Source organism: Fusarium pseudograminearum, chromosome 1 (assembly GCF_000303195.2).
Source record: "Fusarium pseudograminearum CS3096 chromosome 1, whole genome shotgun sequence".
Classification (NCBI taxonomy): domain Eukaryota; kingdom Fungi; phylum Ascomycota; class Sordariomycetes; order Hypocreales; family Nectriaceae; genus Fusarium; species Fusarium pseudograminearum.
The window spans coordinates 10420103-10445034 of record NC_031951.1 but is presented as its reverse complement, the minus strand read 5'-3'; the positions used below and the strand labels follow the sequence as shown (position 1 = coordinate 10445034).

Here is a 24932-nt window from a genome sequence, read left to right as displayed (position 1 = left end):
TACGATTCTTGACGAACCATTTTGACGACCGAACCATTCAAGGGGGAGAGTTGCGGCTTGGGGTATGATTTTTTGCGCAAAGGATAAACCAGTTTGTTTCTTTTACTTACATGACCTTACGAGTCATGGTTTTCATTACATGCTTGTTATAAACGGTACAGCATGAAGTTTCTAGCATAAGCTACACCTTAGATAGAGGGAGAGTATCCTCCTTGTTAGGACAGGGCCTAGGTATTCGAGGTTGATGGGGCTGGGCTCCTTTGAACTGCCTGGAGCAGATGAATCAATTGACTATTATTACAACACTTTCTCTCAATTATCTCGATTTCTACAATTGTCTTTGTTCACTAGTAAGAATCTTGTAGAGAGGTACCTACCGAAGTGGAGTCTCTTGTGCATATTGTTACAATCGCTGGTAACCAATCCGAATGGTGCAACCTGATGATAGGAGCATGTATGTTTAACTACTAATCTACATCAGGTTACGTATAATTTCTATGGATGCTATTCTACTAACGCTTACTTTGAACACACAAGCCAATTCCGACCAACATTAGAGCCATCCCAGCAGCGGTATCTAAAGTGATCATTAGTTTCATATCACGGCTTCAGCAATCTAGACCTACCTTTACTGATAACTTTACCATCAACATACCAGTCACCAAGAACGGTAAAGACAAACGCCAATGTATTTACAATAGGAACCGTCAAGCTTAGTTCTGGAGAGACGTCATTAGTAATTAAGCCCTCGGCGTGGCGAAGTGTCAATGGGTAGTCTATCCGCAGGCGATCGACACCCCCTGACAAGCACTTGCTTGACAAGTGAGACTACAAAGCATAAACTTACCAGCCTGTCCAATGAGCAGGAAGAACCACACACTTCCCGTAAGGTTAAGAACCAACGGGATTGCATAGCGAGGGTTCTTCAACAAGTCGACGACACCAAAGAAGGCACCGTAGACCTTGGACTTGAGCCAGCTAGACTGGACAGATGGGCTCCCGAGTACAGGATGAGCAGGTGGATTATGCGATTGTGCGGCGCGCCGGATGAAAGGGGTCGTAAAGCCCCATGCAAGGCCTACTAGAATAAAGCTGAGGATATAATTCAAGACTGGCGGCTTCTCATCTGCAGATTCCATCATGATGGTGATACAACCAAGCTTTGGTGCGGTCTAGACTTTTGGAGACTTTCGGACCACAAAAAGAGGAGTGAACGTAATAGGGCAGTGAACACGAGGCTCGTGCGTTTGTTTAACAAAAAAAGATCTCACAGATCAGCCCTGCGAAGCCTATGAGAAGTCGGACAAGATGGTTGTGTGGAGGTTTAGATTGAGACCAAGGGCAGAGTCTGGCAGAAGAAGTGCTTTCTAAAAATATTACTGGAGGCGAAGGCGTCAACGTGGCTGGCGGGGGTCGTCAACTCAGCCTCGCCCTAGGGGATTTCTATCCACTGAGAACGCTATTATTACAGGGGGCTTTTGCTAGGGGGCTAGGGGCTGCCAGTTGGTGGGTGGCTTAGGTCGCTTCGCTTCGCTTAGTCTACGTCCCCGCATGGTCAGTGCTTTTAGCCGCACTCCCGCGCTGACAAGCGACCTTTCGGGCTATTATTCAACTTCTCTTCTCATCCATCCATCGTTTATTCACCGTCACCGCTACGGAGGTAAAAGATTACCCACATGTCGACCCGGTCACTCGGTGCTTCTTGGCAGTAATCCCTGTCCAGCTGGGTATGGAGACTCGATTTAAGTTCTGATGCGACGTCATTTGCAGGCCAGCCATAGACGACCGTCGTTGGCCTCCTGCCTCCCTTGATCATCGTGAACCCTGAAAGGAGGGACCCAGTTCGAGACAGTAGTGCGTCTATTGAGAACTTCTCCAAGAGCCGCTCAAATGTCGTCGATTTCCCATGGTTCGTCTACTTTGACGCGGACACGCCGATACATTAAGATGGATCGTCACAGAATGTCTCGCTGCCATACAACAACCGGGTCCGCTACTGCAGAGCAGAATAGAGTGTGGCCAGTTGATGTCGTTACCAGTGGTTTCGTCAAAGTTTCGGATCGATGCGCATTGCTGGTACGCATTTTAATTGGTTTGCAGGTTTCAGAGTCATCTGTGAGCTCAACGACACAAAATGCAGTACTGTTTGATCATCGATTTGATGTCTCAGCTTCGGATTGCCATATTCTGCGAACAAATCGGCTGCCATCGGTCAAATTCGATGTTAGTGATGATCTTTTTTGCTTTATTTTGACGGATATGTCCGAAATGTATACTGCCGACTATTTTGTCGATCATGCAGGTTGATTAACAATCAATTTACCCTCGACCAACCATGAGGCTGGCAGAATCACGGAGGTGATCGGCAGAATTGGTGAAAGTTCCCGAATTTGTCACAATGCCGATTCATCTCATCAAATCCTACACATTCCTCTCACGTTGATGATTGCTCGTCAAAGTATGTAATATTGCTTGCCCTCGGGGTATCAGACAAATTGGTTGCTGGAAGCATAAGAGACGAAATTAGCAGGTCAGGTTATGCTACTTAGACCAGGCTTCTTAGACTATTTATTTTTGCACCCTAAGACTTAGGAGGCCAACTTGTCTGCTGCCCAAAGTAGCTTGCTATACTCAAGATAAGTCGAGTGCTTTCGTAGACCAGAGAAGCCCAAGATCCAATACCAACAGCCAGCTAGTCTAGCTTCGAACTAAACATGACGATCAAATAGTATTTTGAAGAAATGTTTGCGACAAGCTTGTACATATCCCATTCTTTCACGGGACCTCGCGTTGTTTTTGCGATCAGCTTCGAGCCCCTAACATCTTGATGTCATTATCCGCGTCAATGATTCATCGAGCTAACACAGGCCATCTTCTCCCTTTTGTTTGCTTTTGATCCCGGAATTACGACATGAAGACGTTAGCCTAGATTCCGTGACTGTTTGCTGGCCTGTTGGAACAAATATCTGCAAGGCATAATTGATGCGTCATGACTTTTGATTCAAAGACAATTCGATATCCAAGTGCGCAATTGTGAGTGTTCAGTTTGATCAACTTCTGATATGGATATCTATAAAGCCGACATGTAAGCAAATTCCTTTCATCATTGTGAATGATCTGCAGGGGAAATTGATGTAGGGCTGATATTTGCACTTGATCAGATCAGATTTCTGCATCGATCGAGCCAATATTGTCTGGAAATTTTGCTCCGACTCTTTGTTCCTGACAGTAATTGATATCAGTGGTAGATAGTTTGCTCATCATGCTTCAACACCAGGATCAAGCAGTTGCCCGTGTGAACCCCCTGTATAAGTCTCACAATGAGCAGTCTACACGTCACCAGTCGAGAAGCAATACCTTCCCAACCGCTTGCTGGAAGCAATCTGTGCTACCGGATATGTTGATCAATCATGCAAGCTGGCTCCGGGGAAGCAGCTTGCCAACGACAACAATGCAGCGAGGAGAGACTGGCGCATCGAAAAGGTCATCGATCCCATCGATGAGGTGATCTCTGGTTTTGTGATTGTTGGCTCGGAAATCGGCGATCAGAGAGTAAATGTGTGAAGAAACAGCTATAAGATCCCTCGTCTCGTCCCCCAACTCGGCTTATTCTCATCATCAACACAACTCTCAAGCAACAGCTACCACAAGAAACCTCCATCCTTTTACCAACTCAACACCTTCAAAATGACTGACGCTCAGATCGCCGGCGGCCACAAGGCTACTATCAACAACCCCAACGTTTCCGAAGAGGCCAAGGAGCACTCCCGCCAGGTCCTTGAGAACGAGTTCAACGGCGGCGATGGTGAGATCCACCCTTCAGAACACTACGAGAAGTTTGTCTGACATTTACAGTTGCTGGTGCCGATGAAAACAAGGAGAAAAACCCCAACAACGTTGCTGGTGGCCTCAAGGCGTGAGTTACATGGTCTACTATACTTGACTGACAACTGACAACGATCCAGTACTCTGAACAACCCCAATGTCTCTGACGAGGCTAAGAAGAATGCCCAGGAGCGTCTCGACAAGGAGGATTTTTAAGGAGTTTGATGCTTTCCGTCTCTAGCAAACGATGTAATTACCACCCGTATTTATGAAAGGCCAGGAGTTACTCAGGTCTCGAGGCAAACATGAATTGATACTATCACACTACTTTTTGTCTTCTCATGTGATGAACAACTGGAATGTCTTGAGAATATCACTCCAACCTAAAGTCCTGCTGTAGCTTGGCGGTGATATGCTTGGAGGGAGTTCTGGGGTGCTACTTTAAATATTACTACTATTCTTTATCAAGCTCAGAAGTGTCTTGCCAGTCATATGATTAGACGGGGACAGTCAGATTGGTACACTCATGTATTCACTTCGCGGTTAAGGACATACGCCTGTCTATGAAGTTTACAAACCATAAAAGTATAATATCCGAAACAGCATGCAACCATCGATCCAACGCCATTCTCCCGCCAGCCGTAGGCTTGAATATAGTCCTATATCATCCCCATGTAACCACATTACCGTGTTTCTGAGTAATCATTAAGAGCAACACAAACGGCGCCTCTGTGGTGTCCGTTATACTGTCGAATGATTTGCTGACTGTGCAGCTCCCATAGTCGTGCGTAGTGATCAGAGCAGGCAGTTACCAGGTACGCCGAGTCGGCGCTAAAAGCGCAGTCCCATACCCAGCGCTGGTGACCGGTGAGGGTGGCCTCTAAAGGATAAGGCTTGGGCTCCTGGTCTGGGGTGGGCTCGATGTTCTTGACTTCCCAAATCTTGGCTGTGTGGTCTGCGCTGCAGGTCGCGAGCTTCTTGACATCCGGTGATAGTAGGATGCGAGTGATGTATTCCTTGTGGGCGTTAAAGTGGGTGACAGGGACAAGCTGTGTGCGATCGAAACTCTGGATAAGATTCCACACAAATACGTTGCCCTGGCAAAATGGTTAGATATAGAACCTAGGTATCCTCACTGGTACTTACGGCATTATTGGCGGCGCATAGTAGGGAACCATCGCTGGCTACGGTGACGCTAGAGACTGAGACGTCTTCCTCTGGGATGAGCTCATGGGAACAATTGTTCTCGGCCAAATCCCACACCCTAACACTTCCCGACCTGTCGCAACTGATTATCTCACCCTGATTCGGGTGGATTACGACATCGTTCGCTGGGCAGCCATGATTATAACTTCGCTGAATTGTGCCAGTCCTGGTTTCCCATATTTTGACAGTGCCGTCTTCGGAGCTAGTAACCATCCATTTCCCCTCGCAGTGAAAGGCCACGCCCGTGATGTTGCCGGTATGTCCCTCGAACGTCAAGAGCGGGTTCGGGTTCGTCGATTTAATATCGTAGAGCTTAACGGTGTGGTGGCCAGCGGCGGCAAGGTACCGCTTGTCAGGGGAGATGCAGAGGCGATTTACCTGGGAGTCGGGATGTTGGATTGTTCGTGAACAGATACCCGATAAAGCTTCCCAGAATCTTAAAGTACAGGGTTAGTCAATTGTGAGCTGGACCAGAGAGGCGCGTCGCATTCGAACCTAATAGTATGATCATATCCAGCTGCGACATGGGTTAGCTTGAATGAATGGGAGTTGTGACGATGAAGATGTCGCATTTACCTGTGCAGAGAATGACAGACATTTTGAAGTTGAGAAATCAGTCGCTTCGAGCTCAGCTCATGGTAGAACAAGTCCGCAAGGGACCTTTTATTAGAAGAGGCTGGCTAAGAAATAAAGCAAAATACAGCTGGATCTGTTCCTAATTCCTAACTACCCAACTCCGACCGCGAAGCGTAGCGCACGAGAACGCGGAGTGTGATGCAGTAAACGGGTTATGCATGTATCGAGTACGGTCCCAACGACCAGTTGTTCCTGCCCTACCTACCATGACATGATCTGTAACCATCGTCTGGTCTTTTTAAAAACATACAGGATATTCATTTCTTCCATACCGACGTACTAGGCAAGGAAACAAAACTCTTCAAGTTCAAGTTTACATATACGTGCTATTCGGTTTCCCTCCAACATATCAGATGCTACCCTATGCACTCGTTCCGGTGCAAGTGCAAGTGCAAGTGCAAGTGCAAGTGCAAGTGCAAGTGCAAGTGCAAGTGCAAGTGCAACATGCCGTGAACGAAAATCCATTAATTGACCAGCAGTCATGCGACGAAAATAGAGAATGGTTTGCAGGGTTGTCTCGAGCGAAATAGAAACGTTGCTCGTACACAAAGGGCGTCATTGTGTCAGAGGCATGTGTTGTGTAACCAGTCACACGGGCTCATCGAAGTTTCGCCCATGCCATCACCCGTCTCTGCAGCACAGCAACACCGCACCGAATATGTCGTTCATCCCGAACGCGTATTGTCGTTATCGTCAGGCACTGTCAGTGATATGACTTTGCAATAATGATAAGTGGCCTTACCAGTGCCCGACTCAATCACAGCTACGCTCCCAGACGCTTTCGTCTTCGGCAAAAAGAAGAATACCAGGATCTGCAGTCCCATCTAGCCTCAAGTGTGGTTATTTTATCAAGCAGATCAATATTCATGGCTGATTCACTGCTTAACTTCTCTTGGTGAGCTATGCGGAGAGGGCCGGCAATCAGGAGTCATCACACTGCATTCTTTTTGAAGAACGGCACACTCCAACTTTGCCAATTTCAAACAGTCCTCGGTTATCAGATCATTCAACAGCAATATTACAAACGCAGGTCCAGATGTCGTGCAACGCCGTTGCAAATCTCAATACGACTTCTTGACCCCGGTCTTTCGGAAGTTTTGAGACATTCAAACATGTCATATTCGAGAACTCATAATCCTGTCTTTTTCTTCCCACTTTGGTGTTGTGCTATCGTTACGAACGACAGAAGGCGCCAGTGACCCTTCCTTTCAACTTGCTGCCATAGGTTGGCATTTTCTCTACCCCAGCTCACCGAGCCAGGTATCGCAGCATATTCGAGACACCAACGTCGAGACACCAGCGATATATGCCACAATCTGAGCAGATTACCTGTATTGCTTCTTCATTGCCAATTTCTATTGCCTAAAGCTGACCTGGCTTGCACGGAGATAACGACACGAACATCATATGGCGTTTGATTGGCAACAGACACGCCCTATTCTTCGTCAAGGTCATCTGACAAGCTTTTGATGAGCTTAGACGTCATCAAATGCACCTCATGGGTTGAGGGCTGAATGTGCATGGCCTCGAACATTGAGACAGATAACATTATGTCACATCCGCAAAAGAACCTGCAAGAGCATTCGTGCAACGTCCCCAGGATCTACATCTCGAGCTTCTTATCTTTGATCACTCTACCTTTCTAGCGGATATCGCACGCCTTACCACACCCTGAAATAGTCCGAATTTACAAAGTGTGGTGGTCAGACTTTGAGCAGTATTTTCTTATTGCCGAGCTTTTAAGCCGAGCAGAGGCCAGACTGGGTATCGATCGATCAAAAGGCTGAGATTGGTCAATGTTGCTCGGACCTTGACTTCATCTATAACAACTTGTTGGTGTGGAAAAGACTCTATGCTTGGTATAGCGGCTTTGAAGAAGTAGAGGGTAACACAAAAAGGCAAAGCTAGAGACAAGGTGCATGCCTCTCTGCGTATCAAAAACTACCGCAGAATCATGGTCCCTCTCTTATTATTCTTGTTGTTAGCTTGACCGACAGTCAACAATTGTGCCTTGACCGGTCAGGTTGTTGATGGGTGTACAAGGTGGCATGTTGAAGAACGATGTCGTGGCCTCATATATTTGGTCTTTTTACGGGATGACCTTTGAGAACCGTCCGACGCATCAAATAACCATGGGCGCGGTCAGAATAAGGAAAGTCGGTCAACTTGCAAATGATGCCGGCTGAACAGGCCCGAAGGTCATCGGGAGGTTGCACCATGTAAGAGACGGGGCAGACATTACATAATAGCCAAGACCGTATTCCTCCCCATGGACTCTTGCACTCTGAAACTACACATCAGCAAAGGAGCATATTGCTAACAATAATCACTATATCAAGGCTTCAATATAGGCAGTTCCACACAAAATGGGAAAGTTTCGCCATTCGACGCCTCGTTGCTATTACAGACAAGGCTTGAGCTGATATTTTACGGCGCATAGCCCTTCTAGTTCTCAAAGACGACATGTCCCACCCACCCAATCAATACTTTCCAGGATATCCTCCCAAAGGGGCGTTGGGTAAGCAGTCTCATCTCATGCTTGCTGCACCTAATTAGATATGCACGCAATAGCAATTCTGTTTGAGAACTGGCATTCTGTCACTACCCGCAAATCTGCGTGAATTGAGCCAAAGTCGCTTTTTTCAAAGACCTAGTTTGTCGCAAAAGCTTGGGGTATGAGGTACAACCTTGCGATCATGCAGCAAGCCGTTAGTCTTGGTCAGCATGGACATTGATTTGCCAAACTGTTTAGCAACCGGTCAAGATTTCGAGGGATTTAATCCCCATATATATCACCGACAACACGGTTCAGGGGGCGTTTGTGGTGCAGACCGAAGGGGGGGAGCTGCATGTGCCGTCGAAGCCACAAAATGCTGCGATTCGGTCAACCATGTGCTGCAGCGCATAGCCGACAGATTCGATGTGGGGATATGCATCCAGGAATGAGGCCCCAATTCGCGACGGCAGATGTGATAATTCCCATCTCGGCTCAGTTGAGCGCCTTTGAGTTTGGGCACAAAGTCAATTCGACACTTTTGCTTCAAGATTCGAGCCCGATTAAGGCAACCCAACATCCTTGACCCGATCGTCGCCACGAGACCCGGTTGCAGCCGGCATCATGACAGCGGCTACCGGCTCTGACAGGCAGGATAATATGACGCCTTTGTATTGAACCGCAACTTCATGTCATTTGCAGGGGCGGTGTGTTGGCTGTCTTTGTCGAGATAGACGGTGGTATGATGGCATTTGGATGTTGGGCTGGGCTGTCCCGATCACAACCTCTATGTGACTATATATATCATCAATCTTTCCTGGAATTGCAACGGAAATGCTCGAACAAAAAACTACAGCCACTTCCAAGCTGGAATATCACAAACTCAACCCATCCTTGATCTCCATCACCATGTCTTCGCCTACTTCCTCCTATGTCTTTGACGATCAAAACATGACCTGGATCACCTGTGACCTATGCGCAGGCTCTTTCCAGCGTGGAGCGTTAGTTACCATGTCCCCCTGCCTATTCAGCCTGGCTAACTGAGCAGTGATGGGACATGCCAGGGATGTCATGGAACCAAACTCCGCAGAGTATCTTACAGTTATCTTGCTACGGGAGCATCGCCACCTCGAGTACAAGGAGGCACTGCTCCACCACCACCTCCTCCTTCAAAGGATGACAAACCTGATCACTCTCACGGGAACTCAGGTGGTTTCAGCGTCTACAGCCGTCGCGGCTGATGAGCTTGACTTGTGGCAAGGCTAAAGTTAGTCTTGCCTACAAATGTATCTCAGTACATTATAAGAGGGACCAGCCAGATAAGGCTACAAGTGTGCACAATCATTGTTCGAGATACCTTGGGATTTGATTTATAGCGACGGCGGTATACCTAGGAAAGGATTCTGATTATGGCGGTCTTTTGCGAAGAGTCACTCGTTTGAGTCTCGGTTCGAATTTGGTTTGTGGGAGGATAACATTTTGCTGCCAAGGGAGCAATAACCAGCAGCTAATCTCTCTCTTTTACTTGGATATCATTATGGAACAATGCTCCAATATGCTCCAATAACAACACCAACCATGATGTGCATGGGCACAAACCTGAATCCTAACACTGAAAGTGAATGCCAGTGATGAAAAGCTATCGGCATGACCAATAAGTAAAATCACGAGTGTCTTTTAATGGTAACTAAACATTCCACAGTCAGCTTCCCACATGATACCTTTTGCTTGAACTCCAGGTAGTTTGCAATCGCTAAGGAGTTCTCTTGTTTCAACACAGATGTAATCATGACGAGACTCAGACCGGTAGTCCTTGATTTACAGCCTTGAAAGGAGCAAGACTTTCATATCCAAGTATATATTATCATTCATTTCTCAGTCTCTATACAACATGGAAACCTCCAACGAATAACACGGCCTGAGATTGCCCCGCGTCTAAAGATATCGCGTAATGAACCCCACCCCCACCTTGACTTGCATCACCAAATCCGAATCCCGATGCCGGCCTCCACCAACACTCTCGTCTCATCTCCATATCATTTCGCCATCTTCACCCACTCGCCAATACAATGCGAACTGTCCTTCGTCGACTCGCACTAACAGCACGAACCTTCACATCATCATCACCAACTCCTCTCTCGTTTCTTCAGCGTGCAGCACGCAACATGTCGTCCACCACAGCTCCCGTTCTCAAGCAGCGTGTCAAGCTCTCTCTCATCCAGCTTGCTTCTGGATCAGACAAGAAAGCCAATCTTGACAGTGCGGCATCACACGTCGCCCGTGTAGCTTCATCTGGCGCAAAGATTGTTGTTTTGCCAGAATGCTTCAATTCGCCTTATGGAACAGACCACTTCCCTCAGTATGCAGAGACTCTGCTGCCCAGTCCGCCGTCCAAGGATGATGCGCCCTCTTATCACGCTCTCTCTTCAATGGCTGCTGATAACAAGGTCTACCTGATCGGCGGTTCTATCCCCGAATACTGTCCTGATACGAAAAAGTACTACAACACAACTCTCATCTTTGGGCCGGATGGTTCCCTGCTGGGAACGCATCGCAAGGTGCATCTTTTCGACATTGATATCCCCGGCAAGATTACATTCCGCGAGTCCGATATTCTCAGCCCCGGCAACAAGGTGACGCTCGTCGACCTTCCCGAGTATGGAAAGATTGCCGTTGCCATTTGCTACGACGTGCGCTTCCCCGAGCTAGCCACCATCGCAGCTCGAAAGGGTGCTTTCGCACTTATCTACCCTGGTGCTTTCAACACTACAACTGGTCCTTTGCATTGGCAACTATTGGGACGAGCTCGTGCCGCGGATAACCAGCTTTACGTGGCTCTATGCAGTCCCGCCCGCGCCGAGACAGGTTATCCTGCCTATGGACACAGTCTTGTCGCGGACCCGATGGCGCAGGTCCAGGTTGAGGCAGACGAAAAGGAAACTACTGTTGACTGGGAGCTTGATCCTGAAAAGATCACAGAGGCAAGGAAGGCCATCCCATTGAACACGCAGCGAAGATTTGATGTATACCCAGACGTGAGCGAGGGCAAGGTCCAGTTTGAGGAGTCGTGAGAAACCAAACCGAGTATCCGAAGCCAAGCTACCCCCTAAAAGAGCACATATAATCAAAATCAGATCACTAGAGAGACCTCTCAGAATAGAGACCAAAATTCTCTATTCAATGACTGGCAGTAATACCAGAATATTTTCCTTCTCGGAGCATATATACCTTTGCATCCGGATGAATCTATGTGGCCACCATGGCCTTTTTTATCCCCATTGATCCCTTTTCTGCGTAAACTCATAAACGTAGCCACCTATACCAATCTGCATAAATCCTTCGTTGTGTGTGGACGACCTTACTCAAGAGCCTTGGCAGCGAACTTGGGAAGGACGAAGCTGGCCTTGTGGATCTCAGAAGAGTAGTATCGGAGCTTCTCGTCCTCCTCCTCCTTGGTCCAGGATCGGATGGGGTTCTTGACGTCGGCCTTGGGGTCCTTGGAGCAGACCATGAAGCCGATCTGGCCAGAGGGGTAGGTGGGGATGGTGGTGTAGGCGTACTCGGCGACAGGGAAGATGGCACCGCAGTCCTTCTTGAGACGAGCGATGAGGGGGAGGTGAAGCCAGGGGCTCTCGGCTGTGAGTTAACGAGTCAGCAAAGTCCATAAAGCTATGGATATAATAACATAAGACCATGGCGGTTCAGGAACAGCAGAATATAACGCGGCCCAGCAGAGCAACGGCTGACATATACGCTTGATCGAAACACATGCTATCACGGGACTACCGGGAGCAGAGCTGGGAAAGCAGCACTAGCTTCTGGAAGTCCCTAGGAGGGAAGCGGTACAGTGATGTACCCATCGAGGGAGAGCCCTACTGCACCGACCAACTTTGACCATGCAGGGATCCCTGATTCTGCCGTTCCTAGGGACGCCATTTGCTTTCCTCAAAAAAATAGGGAACATACAACCTTGAGTAGTGATGACACCGCCCTCACGAAGAGCGTCGTGGAGGAGCTGGAAGTAGCTCTTCTGGAAGAGAGCCTCGGCGGGACCATCGGGGTCGGAGGAGTCGGTGATGATGACGTCGAACTCGTTCTTGTAGTCGTTGAGGAACTTGAAGCCATCGCCAACGTGGGTCTTGGACTTGGGGTGGTCGAAGCCACAGGCCATGGAGGGGAGGTGCTCCTTGGAGAGACGGATGACAGCCTCGTCAATGTCGCAGAGGGTAGCCTCCTCGACACAGTCGTGCTTGACGATCTCACGGAGGACACCGCCGTCGCCACCACCAATGACAAGAACCTTCTTGGGGTTGGGGTGGGAGTTGAGGGCAAGGTGAGCAATCATCTCCTGGTAGGAGAACTCATCGCGCTCGGTGCACTGGATGACGTTGTCGAGGACGAGAACGTTGCCGAAGTCGGTGGACTTGAAGATGAGGACGTCCTGGTACTTGCTCTTCTCGTGGACGAGGACCTTCTCAACTCGGAGGGTCATGGCATGGCCTGGACGGTTGGGTAAGAATTGAGTTGGTGGGCTTGGAGGCATTGAGTTTGCTTACCGGGCCACATGTCCGAGATCTCTCGGAACCAGCCATCTAAGGGGTGTTAGTTAAGTTTGATCAATTGGATTGTTGTGAGTTTAGTGATTGAGGCATTGGTCTTGATTTTTCGCAGCAATTCCCGAGAGCGAAAAAGCAAGCCATGCATATGATCATCATGAGAGAGGGGCAGCACAGCGCGGGGCAGTGAAAATAGAAGGAATAAAAACATACCGACGATGGTGGGGTGGGTGATCTCCTCGTTAGACATTTTGGTAGAAGAAAGTGAGAATGGTCGATGACTAGAAATAAGTGACGATGTAGTTGTGGTGGTGAAGGAAGAAAAATGCGGGAGCTGGAGGAGTCTTGACTTTTTAACAAGGTGCAGGTGTCGCGCAGCAGCAGCGCAACCTCCCGCTGAAGCGTTGTACCCGTACCCGCGCCTGCGACCAAAATTCAAGCTGCTTCTGCTGCATCTTCCAATTACCATTGGTGGAGACGAAATAGCGGGTAAAATTTTTGACATGGCCCCAGCAACAGAAACTGGTGATGGTACCGTCATTTTCACTTTGGGCATCGATTTCTTTTCTCTTTTGGGTGCCCCAGACGATATCAGGCGGTGATCAAGTCATGTACCTGGTCCACCAGCCAAGGTACCCTAGACCAAGTAGTCTAAACTTCATGTTCAACTTCGTTATCATACAGTAAAAAGTACATTGACCGTTGTCGGTTCATGCTTGTCCAAAAGCTAATCTTGTCAAAGTTTGTCTAATTGCTTCCGCTTTGGGTCTAATCTCTAACCAACACGTCAGTGAGAGAAGAGCTCATGCTCAGCACAACGTGGGGTTGTGGAACGGTCTGTTCAACGTGAAGAAGCTGATTGAATTTCTCTCTAGATATTTCCACTTTTGGTAATTTGACCTTGGCCCCAGTATTTGGTGTAGTTTGATTCCATCGGAATCAAGTAAATGAAGCGACTTGACCAATAGCCTGATGGCATTGAGGTATACAAATTTCCTTCTGTGTAGCAATGAGACATAAACACTCCGATGCTATGTACTTTCTGTCGAATGAGCCTCGGTTAAAGAATCAGCAAAGTGGTTGAACATGACTGTCTTGCACCAAGTTGAAGCAGCTTGTTTCTCATGCTCAAGACAGATATGAATAAATATAGTTTCAAATAAAAGGCTACTGCTTGTCTGCTTGGCATAAACAAGGCCAAGCTCAAACAAAGAGGAGTAAGCGTGCTGATATCGAGATACAAAAGATCCATCCTAGGTTTACAGGCTTTTCCCACAAGGTCAAGGCAATCTCCTCCCATTCAATGAGATAGTACCAGTCCCCAACTCCATAACATCACAACTCATGCATTGAACGCCTCCGGACCTGTCCAGTTCCGTTCAACCCCAAGAAACCATGATTGCAGGAACGCCTTGTAAACCAGAACCTCCGTACCTATAAACGCCAAACGTGTAAATGCAAAGAGAGGACGAAATGAGACAGCCAACTGTTGATGGAGATGCAAAATGTGTGTACATATAGGAGAAAGTGGTGTTGCCGTCATTTCATATGGCATCGATCATGTGCAACGTATTTTAGACGCTTCATGACCTGTTGTTATTGTCATCGTCTTCGTGAATGTGAAATTCAGCCGAGTTGTTGTTGGGCCAAACATTTTGTGTACTGGGATACTCCGAGGGTTGACTGCTGACGTTACTAGCAGGGTCACTATGTTGAGGGTCGACGTTTTCGTGGTCCTCCGCAGCACGTTGGTCCTCGATTCCGGGCCATGGCTCGTCTTCAGGGAGTCGCCAACCCTGTGATCGCCGGCCTGGTAAAGCCTGGTCATGTGTAATTATTTCCATACCGCCCACACTCTCGTTGTCTTCCATATCATCAGAACCACTCTCGTAAATATCGATGTTGAAATCAGAGTCATCATCGAGGTCATCTTGAGCGGCTGTGGGTGCCACACTTCCCGAACGCAAAGGCCGTTCTTGGAGAGGAGCGTTACTGAACGGCGTAGCATATGCAAAGGGTGTAGTCCCGCGTGCTTGCTGACGATCGCTGAGACCCATGGGCATGGGACTCGGGGATGCTGTCCACCTTGGTGTAAAGCGGTGGCTGGGAGATCTTGTACGGCGACGCTTCATGATTGCTGACTGGGAGTTGGTAAGCAACGCGGGAGATTGGCGACGGCTTTGTCCATAGGACGAAACACGGCGTCTGCTGAGTGCGGGCGAAGCTTGGATCGGAGCAGCCATGGGCGTTGAGGAGGTTCGGATGTGAGGTGGATGAGAACCTCGTCGGCTGCCAAGGCGAGGCGACGGGCCCCGTGCCATAAACGGGCTCGAAGATTTCATCCTTTGAAGAGCTGGATAAAATGTCTGCGATGGCGAGACTGAAGCTGGGGCCTTTTCATTGCGCATGCCCATGGAGATGTCAGCACTAGGTGCCTCATCAAGTTGTTCAGCCCAATTCCAACATTCTTCGGAAGCCTTCCTATCATCCAACGACTCAGATGGGTTAGGAACGACTGGGCTCATCTCCCTGAGCATTTGCCAGGTCCAGCCCATCTCGTATGCGGGGAAATCTTGGAGATAGGCGTCAGGATGAGTGATGAACAATCTAGGTTCAGAAGCTCTCATCATGACCTGGCTCAGAAACTGAACGTCCCAGACCGCAGGTGTCATCATCTCAGCAGGACTGAGGAAACGTAGTCGTGAATCTTTATGGATCTTGCGCAGAGGGACCCATGTGGACTGGAGTCCTAGGTATGTGGATGAGCGCGGATCAGTTGTTTGCGCGCGCGAGAATATGTTCATCTCGCGAAAGAGTTGTCCAAAGGCCCCATTCATGGCCATGGTAACGCTGCGAGCATCTGAGCCCTTGACTAATATCGTCTTAATCAAGCCACGGCTGCGCAGTCGTCGATCAATGATACTCTTGTCAGCGCAAGCTTTGGGCAAGAGCCATTTAGTTTCTTGGTCCGAGGTTATCCAGTCAGGGTATAGAGACATTTCAGAGCGCAATGTGGTTGCACTATGTGACATTGGGAGTTGTGTCCAGTCGTCGTTGGAAATTTGGGGTTCGTTCTTGAACTGCTGAGCCTCCTGCCAGACCTTCTTAAGGGGAAATGGCAGAAAGACAACTTCGATCTCGAACGGATGAGTGGGTGAAGGCATTAGCGACTGTAGTTGAACCATCTGTGCTTGAAGAGATTGAACCTGGCTCCAAAGCTCTTGTGAGTGGCTTGGACGACTTGTAACACTGGTTGAGACCGATAACACACTGGCATCATCGCCACGGCGAGACGCATTGCTGTTGTTATCATTGACAATCTTTTCCACCTCTTCAACACGACTTTCCAAATCAGTCATCCGGATATCAGCATGATCATGCTTCTCCTGGCAGTCTTCATGCCCTGCGACTGTAAAGGAAACCGTCTCTAGCCGGTCAAGCCGTTGGTCATGACCACTGACGGTATCAGATAGGTTTTTGAAAGCACGCCGTGAAATAGCCGCACTGAAAGATGAAGCTCGAGTCTCAGATTCGGTCGAAATGCCAGCTCCAGGTGTATCAGCTGATTTGTGACCCTGGGAAGTCCATGTAAAAGATCCGTTTTGTGGCACCGGGTCCTTAAATATAGCAGGTGGTTGTGAATCCTGGGTCATGGGCTGAGTTGGAGAGGAAGGCCTATTTTCCGGAACACTGTTGAGCGTGTGAAGACCCTTTCCAGCAAAAGGCCGTATATACTTGGCTTGGATCGATGACGTAGTAGATGCTGTTTGAGAAGCCATTAGGCATTGCATTGGTATTGGTGGTATAGAAGAAGGGCATGGCTGTGACTGTATTAATCCTCCCCAACTTAGGGTATCAGGTATTGAGGCAGAAGCTCCTTGGGTTTGGCTGGCCGTGATCCTGGGATGTGGTCCGATATCTAATGGCATCCTTTGGTCCGGTAATCTTGGGTCTGGCGTCCTCTGGATAAAAGATAAGGCTCCTGGGTTAAAGCTCGTAAAGTCCATTCCAGGAATTACTGGAGGTGTCTTGGTGGTCAGGTCCATAACGGGGCTAAGAGGCTCGCGTCCAGTCCTAGGTCTTTCGTTCTCTTGGCCTGGTATACTCACTTCAGGCTGCGGGATATCACGAGGTCCCTCATCGTGATAGCAGGCGTGGTGGTTGCACATACACCATTGGGATTGATCCGGTGCGGGATTGCCTGTTGGACAACGGCTCCAGAACCTCCGGCATCCGCAGCGAGCTCCATTAGCACCTGGGTTTAAATCCACGAAACCACACGATCCTCCTGGCAGACTGGGGGTCGGCGTCCTGACCGCGACAGCGTCTGTATATATATCGAAGGCATTTGGGTTGAAGTGGGACGGGTCGAATTGAGTCGTTGCCATTGGAAGTTGCGCGCGCTCATGTCGCGAGGCCAGAATCGCAAAGCAGATAAAGCAGGCTCGGCGCCTTCGAGTAGAGTACAAGTCTGTGTAAATGTCGCGAATGGTTGGAAGCAGTAGAGGCCGCGGTGAATGGGTCACGGGTGCTCCTCAACCAGGCCCAGAGGGTCGCGGGCAGAGCGGCCGCCTAATTCAGTTCATCGCACTATAGGTCAATTAGAATCATTATACTGGCTGCCAAGGTCGAAACAAATCCAGGCGCAATCCATAAAAAGCCTGGCGAAAAAGGCAGAAACACGGTCCGAGGAAAATGGAGGAGACTAACCACGGCGCGAAAGAAGAGAGGCAGATGGTCGTGGATCGACGAAAGAGCTCTATTTATACTGAAGCTCAGGAGACGAGAGAATCGCAGGCGGACAGGAGTGAGTGGTTGAAAAGTAAAGTCGCAAGGTGATGTAGGGATGCTAGAATTCCTGCCTGCCTATGAAAGATGCGACGAGCAAGCAAGGCGAACAAGGCGACGACTTTTCGAGTGGCTCGCGAGATGGAACTAGGATGTGTATGGGGTTGGAAGTGCTAAAGTGGTGGTGGTTAGGTAGGTACCTAGGGAGGTAGATGTGGAAATGGAATGGTTGAATGGGTGCATCCCCCCACTGTAGGGACGAGACACGCCTCGCTCGATACGCGCACCTTGTTGACGCACTATGGCCCTTTATGGCAAGACATGGTCGCTGCCTTTAACAGGGTATTAAAGTGAAGAGTGGCGATTTTCAATTAAATAAACCACTGCGTATTTCATATAAATTTTATGTTTTAGTGTTATAAGATCCATTCGATTAGTCTAAGCTCTCAATTCAACCGTTGCAACGATCTCATTACAACCGTTACTGTCAGACAATGAAGCCGCCAATTTCCACCTAAAAGACGGCTTGATTATAGTGTATGCAGGGAGGCACGAAACCTGTTAAAGCGGCACCGCATGTCTTGGAACAAGTCACTCTCAGAGCTGCTTCTCTGCTTTACCCCGCCTGGTTATGCTAAAGGACGCCAGTTTAAGTGCTCAAGTCAGTGCACACTCACCAAAAGATACAAGAGCACAGGGAAGCGCTGTTAGATAACGATTATTAAACCAATAAGATTAGTACTTTCTACAGTCCCAGTTCTCATCCCCGCCCCGTCTGCGGTAATTGACGGGAGCGAACGGCGCCTCCCTCTGGTTCAAGTCCGTCTAATAACTTGTCTCAAACCTAACTCAACAACTGAGCATTGGGCAGACTTGGGAATAATCAGAGCTTCTCAGTTACTGAATGGTAACAGTCACAATCACAGCTGGCATCAAGATATCAATCACAATCACCACAATTCCTATGAGTGAACAATTCCCCTATCAAGACTTGCCTCAGTTACAAAATAGTATGTCTTGTAAAGTACACCACCATACAGTATTCACAAGAGATGAGCGAACCGTGCAAGGATTGAAAGATCATCAATGAGGCAATAACCATATGAGGCTAGAGGTATCATTGGCTACCAGCTTCTCTTCGTGTTGCATTTCACTTCCAAAATCGACGTGATTGTGTCCTTGCTAAGTGTTATAATCTCAACTCATTCAGTGAGGCGACAGCTGAGTCCTCCGCCTCGAGCAACGGCTGGCTCCGCGAAAAGGAAGAATCCTTCATCTTACAGACCAGAAAATTAAGTGATGTTCTTAAAGCTGTTTCTTCAGTCTTCGTAGATGCAAGTATGATTATCACAATAATGAAGCTGTAAGCTTTGAGGTGGGATTGGTATCCGGCTTGCCCTGCAAGCTGCTGAAATTCAAGAAAATAAAACTCTATGTGATGAGTGAAAACGCCATGTCTCGTCTTTAGATGGTTTCCTGTAACAGTGATCCCCAACGTTTAAAAGTAAAATATCCCAAAACAAGATATTACACACAACACCCCTTTATGCAATCGCTATAGTGTGACCTTCGTGGCTCGGCTTCATAAATCAACACATGTCATACCTTCACACTCGTCATCATCATACTTCGCCCCAACTGCCCATCGGGCCGTTGGACGCAATCACAGAACCCGTTCCTAGAGACCCACCAATGTCCCAATAATGCCGTGATGAAACGCTACTTCGTCGAGCTGATCGCCTTGTACTCTGACTCGCGCAGCTACTTGGGTGCCGGATCGCTACGGGACTGCTTGGCGTTGTAGCTTTGAACGTTCGACGCTCAGCTGCAGGCCTCATGCGTGAGACCAGCGGATGGTGTTGTCGCACGCGAGCCAATTTGGCCGCTATGTCCTGACTGCTCGATGTTGCCAGGTGAGCTGGAGTGGGAGGAGGGGGATTGCTGGTTCGTGGCATAAACCGAGAACGTAAATAGCGGAACACCAGTTTCATGTCCAGATCTTTCTCCCACTCCTCTTGCGTAAAGGCATTGCTCATAGGTGTATCCTGTCGTGAAGCATGCTCTGTCTCGGTTGATGGCCCAGCTGATCTGCCAAGGATATCGATATGAGGGGAAGGCTGCATGGTTGGTTTGAATTGGGGGAATGATGGTTGTTCAGGCTCGGTAGGGCGGATGTTGTCTGTGGCGGAATGAGAGGAGTTGGTTTCTGGGATGATTGGGAGTCCAGCGTAGGGAAGTGGCATCTGCTGGACGCGGGTATATGTTGAAAACGCGCCAGGATGGTGCGAGATGTGGCTCACAATTGAACCAAGCTCTTTCGACATCCTCTCAAGCATGTTCAATTGCCACTCCTCTCTGTTGGTGAATTGCTGTGAGGAGTCCCATGCCAGATGCTGAGAGGCGCGGGGTGTTGAAGATAGATCTTCAGTATCGTCAGGCAAGGTTTCTCCCAACATGACAGAGATTGAGTGATCATCCATTCCAACGATATCTCGCAGAAATTTCTTGGTAAGTTGGGTGAACACGCCTTCTGAATCAGTAGGTGTCTGCACAGCGTCCTCGTCGTGCCATGTCATATTATCTGATTCCCCATCATATGCCAGAGCTGATGGCACAGAAGGCACATTGGATGATGGGCGCTTGGGAATTGATGCTTGCGAAAACCGCCGCCGCCTTGTCTCGCGCTGAATCTCGCCAAGTAACACTCGACTGTGTTCCAAGCGCCACGCTTCAATCCGTTGGCGCTTCTCTGTCTCGTGCACTTGGTCGTGCTCCACATCAAGTTGCCTCAAGTCAAAACTTTCTCTCCGTTGAAACTGCCGCCTGGGGTTGAAACGCTCAAACTGGTAAATATGATCTTGGGCCACGGCGCCCAACGTCGGTTGGTCAAGATGAAAAGATCCCAGTCCATCATGGGCAGGAAATACGGGACTGGATGCTGGGTTCTCCTCACGCAGTTGTTGATAATGTACTCCGGGTATCGACTGGAAGCCAGGTAAATGGCCATCAAGACTGTCTAGCTCAGCATCATCCTCATCGTCGAGAGAAGATGCTGGGGCGGATTGCCGCGACGCATCCTCCGATTTCGCAGCCGGTTTCAAACTTCCTAAATCGCCCACCCTTGACCTCCCAGGAGTTTGTAATGAATGATCTGTTTCGGTAAGATATGATGTTGTCGTCACATCAGTCGGCGCGAACAGCACCCATGCCTGCGATTCCTCTGGTTGACGCTCTTGAGCGATAGGCACTTCCCTTCGCGGGAGTTCTTGTTCGTCGACCGGAGGCCGTACCACGCGTTGAACCGACTGTCGAGTCGGTTGATGGAAAGCCATGGTTTTCGCACTCGTGAAGTTGTCGCGAACTCGTGAAGTTGATACTGATAAGGAAGTGGCGGACAAGATAAGATGCGTCGATGATGGAAGTGGACCCTCTAGATATGCCCGCCTATGTCGGGGGCTTTCTTGCAGAGGCAATATGAGCAAGTATAGAGAGTGGAATAGTGAGTTGCAGGAGGTAGCTTGTGATCCAAAACGTCGAATAGACCCAAACTTGAAAGATGAAGATATCAAATAGGTAGTATAAAGAAGGAAGATTCAAGAACAAGGATGTTGGGGGAGAAAGAGAGATTCGAGTTAGGTAGTCTCACTAAAGCAGATAGCAAGAAAAAGAGGCGGGAAGGATGACAAGATTGACCCAACCATGCAACCCAAGCTAGGCCTGTATCCGTACCTTAAGGCTCAATAGGATGCGACTCTCATACCTAGGCGTCATCTAGACGCTCTACGCTGTACTGTAGTCGGGGGTTGATCGGCGGGTGGGGGGGGGAGAGACGCTCGCGTGTTCGGTTGCTGTCCATCCATCCACAACAACCTCTGAAGTAAAGCTCAGCTGGTTACCTGGGTATGCTGTTTTGTCTCCAGTCATTGTTTCGGGTTGCGGCTTATCATATATACGTAGGGAGTCAATAGTACTCTGTACTTCAACGCAGCATCCGGGTATGCGGACACTATCATCTCAAGGGTCTCAAGAGTTCCTAACGTCCTAGACTATGCGTTCCACTCGACAGAGTCCACCCGCATGAGTCGCCAGCGCGGCTGGATAGACCGCATTAACTAGACCGTGCAACCCTGATTCCCGTCCTTCTGCGTCTGTTATTATGTACAGGACAGTATTATACGTCTGACGTGGATGGGCACAGCATGGCATTTCGGGCCTGCTTATTACATGCTTGATGCTGCGCTTTGCTTTGATGTGTTGTGCTGACCGATGTTTGATGTGCCTATCAGGCGCCGGACGGTTAAGATATCGTTACATCCTTCGAGAAGAAAAAGGGTCCGTGGTCGAGCCAAGAGGAGATGCAGGCTGATGAGTTGCTCTTCAGTACTCTGTACCTTGCTGGTTCCCGCGACCTGACACAACCGCAGGTGGTCCACTGGCCCTCCATCTTGCTGCTTTAGTGTCCACCACCCAGCCACCTTCTCATCTCATTCCCGCTGCATCTGATCTAACTGTGTTAGCAGATACTACCTGTACAGTTCAGCATCTCTAAGCGGCAACGTCACAAGTCCAAGGTACTGTGCGTGCTCAGGCTGATATCAATACAATGACATGTTGTCAAGTTTTTACCATTCGACAAAAGAATAAGCGAATTTACACGACTGAGCCACTACGTAATAGTAGCCTCCTCAACCATTTTTCATAGACCAGCGATTCATGCTCACTAATAATGCGGGACAGTCCTGTATTGTCCAACGGCAATCCCTGATGACTGGCTAGACGTTGGGAGATAAAGAATGTGCGCTACCTGTGACCTGGATGGCGTCACAAATCACCCAAGTGAAGTCATGTGGCCTACCGAGACAGAGGGGAGTAGCTTTGTTTCTAAGATATCCCCAACAAGACAATGTCTCACTTTTATGCTCTACCAATAGTCATTTATCAGATTGCCTTCCCGTAGATATATGCATTTTGTGTCAAGTTGGAATCACAGAATGACGGTGGAACGGTAGTATTTCTCCTGCATTAAATCATGTTACAAGGTGAGCATGAGCACACCACAATCCGGCATTGACACGAGTGGATGGACGGACGACATGCTCCGCCAATCACCAGTTCGAGAACGGAGGAATGCCAGATTGGAGCTGATGGGCTATGTAAGCAAGGTCGTCATAACGTGTGTAGATTACAGCGCCGCAGTCCAGAGGCACATTGAGCTGTAGATATTCCCAAGCCGGATCACCCGGGCGAGATTACTGACATTACTGACATGACTGTTGCTTATTTCCATATCAAAAAAATATTTATGATATCATGTTTATCACCAAAACGTGCAGTGCAAAAGAGTGTCCAGTTCTGAATGTAAGATTTCAATTTGCCTAATCGACGCCCTTTAACTAGGTAGTTTTAAGAGGTCCTTATTTGACAAGCCATTTTGACGCCAGAAAACCCATATTCCGTCCTATCAATCATTCCTTTAAGCCTCAGACTTGAAGGCGTCGGGGAAGCGACGGATGTTGCGCTCCAGAGAACCGTGGTTGGAGAGGAACTGGACGTAAGCACCGTCGACCTTGACGCGGCCGGCAGCCTTCTTGTCGAGGTACTCCTCACGTCGGAGAGGAGTGAAGCCCCAGTTCTTGGAGACAATGATCTTTTGTCGGCCAGGGAACTTGTACTGGGATCGGCGGAGGGCCTCGAGAGCAATGGCACGGTCTGGTAGTTGATTAGTAAGATGACTCAAAGTTGGTTTGTAATCGGATTTTGACATACTGGCATCACGAGTGCGGACGCTCATGAGAATCTGGCCAATGTTGACACGGGCGACAGTACCGTTGGGCTTACCCCAGGCACCACGCATACCGGTCTGAAGTCTATCGGCACCGGCACAAGACAACATCTTGTTGATACGGACAACGTGGAAAGGGTGAGCACGGACTCGGAGGTGGAAACCCTCCTTACCGGTGTTCTTGACGAGGTACTTGTTGGCGCAAATACGGGCGGCCTCAAGAGCCTCAGAGCTCAGCTGCTCATACTCGTTGGAAACGAGGTGGATGCAGAGAGGGAAGTCATCGACGTTGGCGCGCTTTCGGCCAAGATCGAAGATTCGGATCTTGGGGTCGGGGACACCACGGTTGAACCGAGACTTAGGATACGGCTAGAGATAAAGTCAGTATGATGAAGGTATCGCCAAAGGGGAATCTCGTCGCAGTCAGAGAAACTGCCCCCGCAAAGGAGCAGCACCGGGGGATTTCGTCATGGAATCACTTCCAGAGACCCGAAATCCTCCAATATTCCTCATAAACGTCGAGTGCGATAAAACGGACCTTGTTCTTGCAGTATCGGTAGCAACGAGCGGGACGGCGCGCCATTTTGTCGGATTGTTGATTGATCTGGGCGGAGTTGGTTGTGGGAGGGAAGATGAGTTTCGCGAGGGATCCCAAATGCCTGCCTATCTCTGAACTGTGAACGCTTAGAAATCCGGAGTCGCCACCCGCCCCACCCGATTAGGGCTCACAAGGCAAGTGGGTCCTTCATGGGGCACACTTTCCTCAAAATCATTTTGACTTGGGACTTTTTTTCGACTCAACTCCAGCAATCCATCACCAAACGACAAGTCGCCGCCAACCAGTCGCCCAATCAGTCAAAATGGCCCCCCAGAAGAAGACCAAGAAGGATGCCAACAGCATCAACTCCAAGTTGGCGCTTGTTATGAAGTCCGGAAAGGGTACGCAGGAGAATTCCCAGAAATAACGATAGACGAACTTTTGGCTAATTACCTTCAGTCACTCTTGGTTACAAGTCTACCCTCAAGAGCCTCCGATCCGGCAAGGCCAAGCTCATCATCATTGCTGGCAACACTCCTCCTCTCCGCAAGTCTGAGCTTGAGTACTACAGCATGTTGTCCAAGGCCCCCATCCACCACTTCTCTGGCAACAACGTAAGTCATAATTTTCCTAAAACTACTGTCATCTTGCAGCTTCCTGCAAGATGACACTTCTCGGAAATGCTTGCATGACAACATTTCTTTGGCTTCAAGGACTCTCTAGTCCTTGCGGCCTACCCAGAGAAGAAGTCATCTCGACTTTGGAGGGTTCATAAGCTTACTCGTAATCCCACAGATCGAGCTCGGTACCGCCTGCGGTAAGCTCTTCCGATGCTCCACCATGGCCATTCTCGACGCTGGTGACTCCGACATCCTCAGCGACCAGCAGGCTTAAGTGTCTCGTTGATAGAGAATGTTTTTCAAGGCGTTTCGGGGTAAAATGGGTCTAGGGCATTCGAGGATATACCAAACAAGGGTGATGAAAAGCGACGACTCTTAGTGAGAACATGTAGTGCAATGCAAAGCATCGCAGTTCTCCCCATGACCTATGTGTCGTGGGCTTAATTGGACCTGGTACTGCATGCCGGTTCAAGTCAATGAAAGAAAT

The 24932-nt window shown here is 48.9% G+C and overlaps 10 protein-coding genes across 10 annotated transcripts; 4 read left to right on the top strand and 6 right to left on the bottom strand.

Moving 5' to 3' along the window:
- Positions 1-512: 512 nt before the first annotated feature.
- FPSE_03618 (uncharacterized protein) lies at positions 513-1142 on the bottom strand (the record flags this gene model as incomplete). Its single annotated transcript, XM_009256737.1, has 3 exons — positions 513-577; positions 627-719; positions 848-1142. 3 exons carry the CDS (start codon positions 1140-1142, stop codon positions 513-515), a joined length of 453 nt encoding a protein of 150 aa, XP_009255012.1.
- Positions 1143-3687: 2545 nt separating this feature from the next.
- Positions 3688-4041, top strand: FPSE_03619 (uncharacterized protein; the record flags this gene model as incomplete). Its single annotated transcript, XM_009256738.1, has 3 exons — positions 3688-3805; positions 3856-3916; positions 3966-4041. The coding sequence occupies 3 exons, from the start codon at positions 3688-3690 to the stop codon at positions 4039-4041; spliced, it is 255 nt and encodes an 84-aa protein (XP_009255013.1).
- A 467-nt stretch (positions 4042-4508) lies between these two features.
- FPSE_03620 (uncharacterized protein) lies at positions 4509-5629 on the bottom strand (the record flags this gene model as incomplete). Its single annotated transcript, XM_009256739.1, has 4 exons — positions 4509-4922; positions 4972-5467; positions 5527-5548; positions 5608-5629. 4 exons carry the CDS (start codon positions 5627-5629, stop codon positions 4509-4511), a joined length of 954 nt encoding a protein of 317 aa, XP_009255014.1.
- Positions 5630-9070: 3441 nt separating this feature from the next.
- Positions 9071-9427, top strand: FPSE_03621 (uncharacterized protein; the record flags this gene model as incomplete). Its single annotated transcript, XM_009256740.1, has 2 exons — positions 9071-9162; positions 9226-9427. The coding sequence occupies 2 exons, from the start codon at positions 9071-9073 to the stop codon at positions 9425-9427; spliced, it is 294 nt and encodes a 97-aa protein (XP_009255015.1).
- Positions 9428-10326: 899 nt separating this feature from the next.
- Positions 10327-11232, top strand: FPSE_03622 (uncharacterized protein; the record flags this gene model as incomplete). Its single annotated transcript, XM_009256741.1, has 1 exon — positions 10327-11232. The coding sequence occupies one exon, from the start codon at positions 10327-10329 to the stop codon at positions 11230-11232; it is 906 nt and encodes a 301-aa protein (XP_009255016.1).
- A 287-nt stretch (positions 11233-11519) lies between these two features.
- On the bottom strand, positions 11520-12967 carry FPSE_03623 (uncharacterized protein; the record flags this gene model as incomplete). Its single annotated transcript, XM_009256742.1, has 4 exons — positions 11520-11797; positions 12128-12661; positions 12718-12753; positions 12931-12967. 4 exons carry the CDS (start codon positions 12965-12967, stop codon positions 11520-11522), a joined length of 885 nt encoding a protein of 294 aa, XP_009255017.1.
- A 1333-nt stretch (positions 12968-14300) lies between these two features.
- FPSE_03624 (uncharacterized protein) lies at positions 14301-17105 on the bottom strand (the record flags this gene model as incomplete). The annotated part of the gene is made up of 1 exon (XM_009256743.1): positions 14301-17105. One exon carries the CDS (start codon positions 17103-17105, stop codon positions 14301-14303), a length of 2805 nt encoding a protein of 934 aa, XP_009255018.1.
- Positions 17106-19127: 2022 nt separating this feature from the next.
- Positions 19128-20837, bottom strand: FPSE_03625 (uncharacterized protein; the record flags this gene model as incomplete). Its single annotated transcript, XM_009256744.1, has 1 exon — positions 19128-20837. The coding sequence occupies one exon, from the start codon at positions 20835-20837 to the stop codon at positions 19128-19130; it is 1710 nt and encodes a 569-aa protein (XP_009255019.1).
- A 2141-nt stretch (positions 20838-22978) lies between these two features.
- Positions 22979-23870, bottom strand: FPSE_03626 (uncharacterized protein; the record flags this gene model as incomplete). Its single annotated transcript, XM_009256745.1, has 3 exons — positions 22979-23214; positions 23272-23656; positions 23826-23870. 3 exons carry the CDS (start codon positions 23868-23870, stop codon positions 22979-22981), a joined length of 666 nt encoding a protein of 221 aa, XP_009255020.1.
- Positions 23871-24147: 277 nt separating this feature from the next.
- Positions 24148-24719, top strand: FPSE_03627 (uncharacterized protein; the record flags this gene model as incomplete). The annotated part of the gene is made up of 3 exons (XM_009256746.1): positions 24148-24226; positions 24285-24439; positions 24621-24719. 3 exons carry the CDS (start codon positions 24148-24150, stop codon positions 24717-24719), a joined length of 333 nt encoding a protein of 110 aa, XP_009255021.1.
- Between the last annotated feature and the right edge of the window lie 213 nt (positions 24720-24932).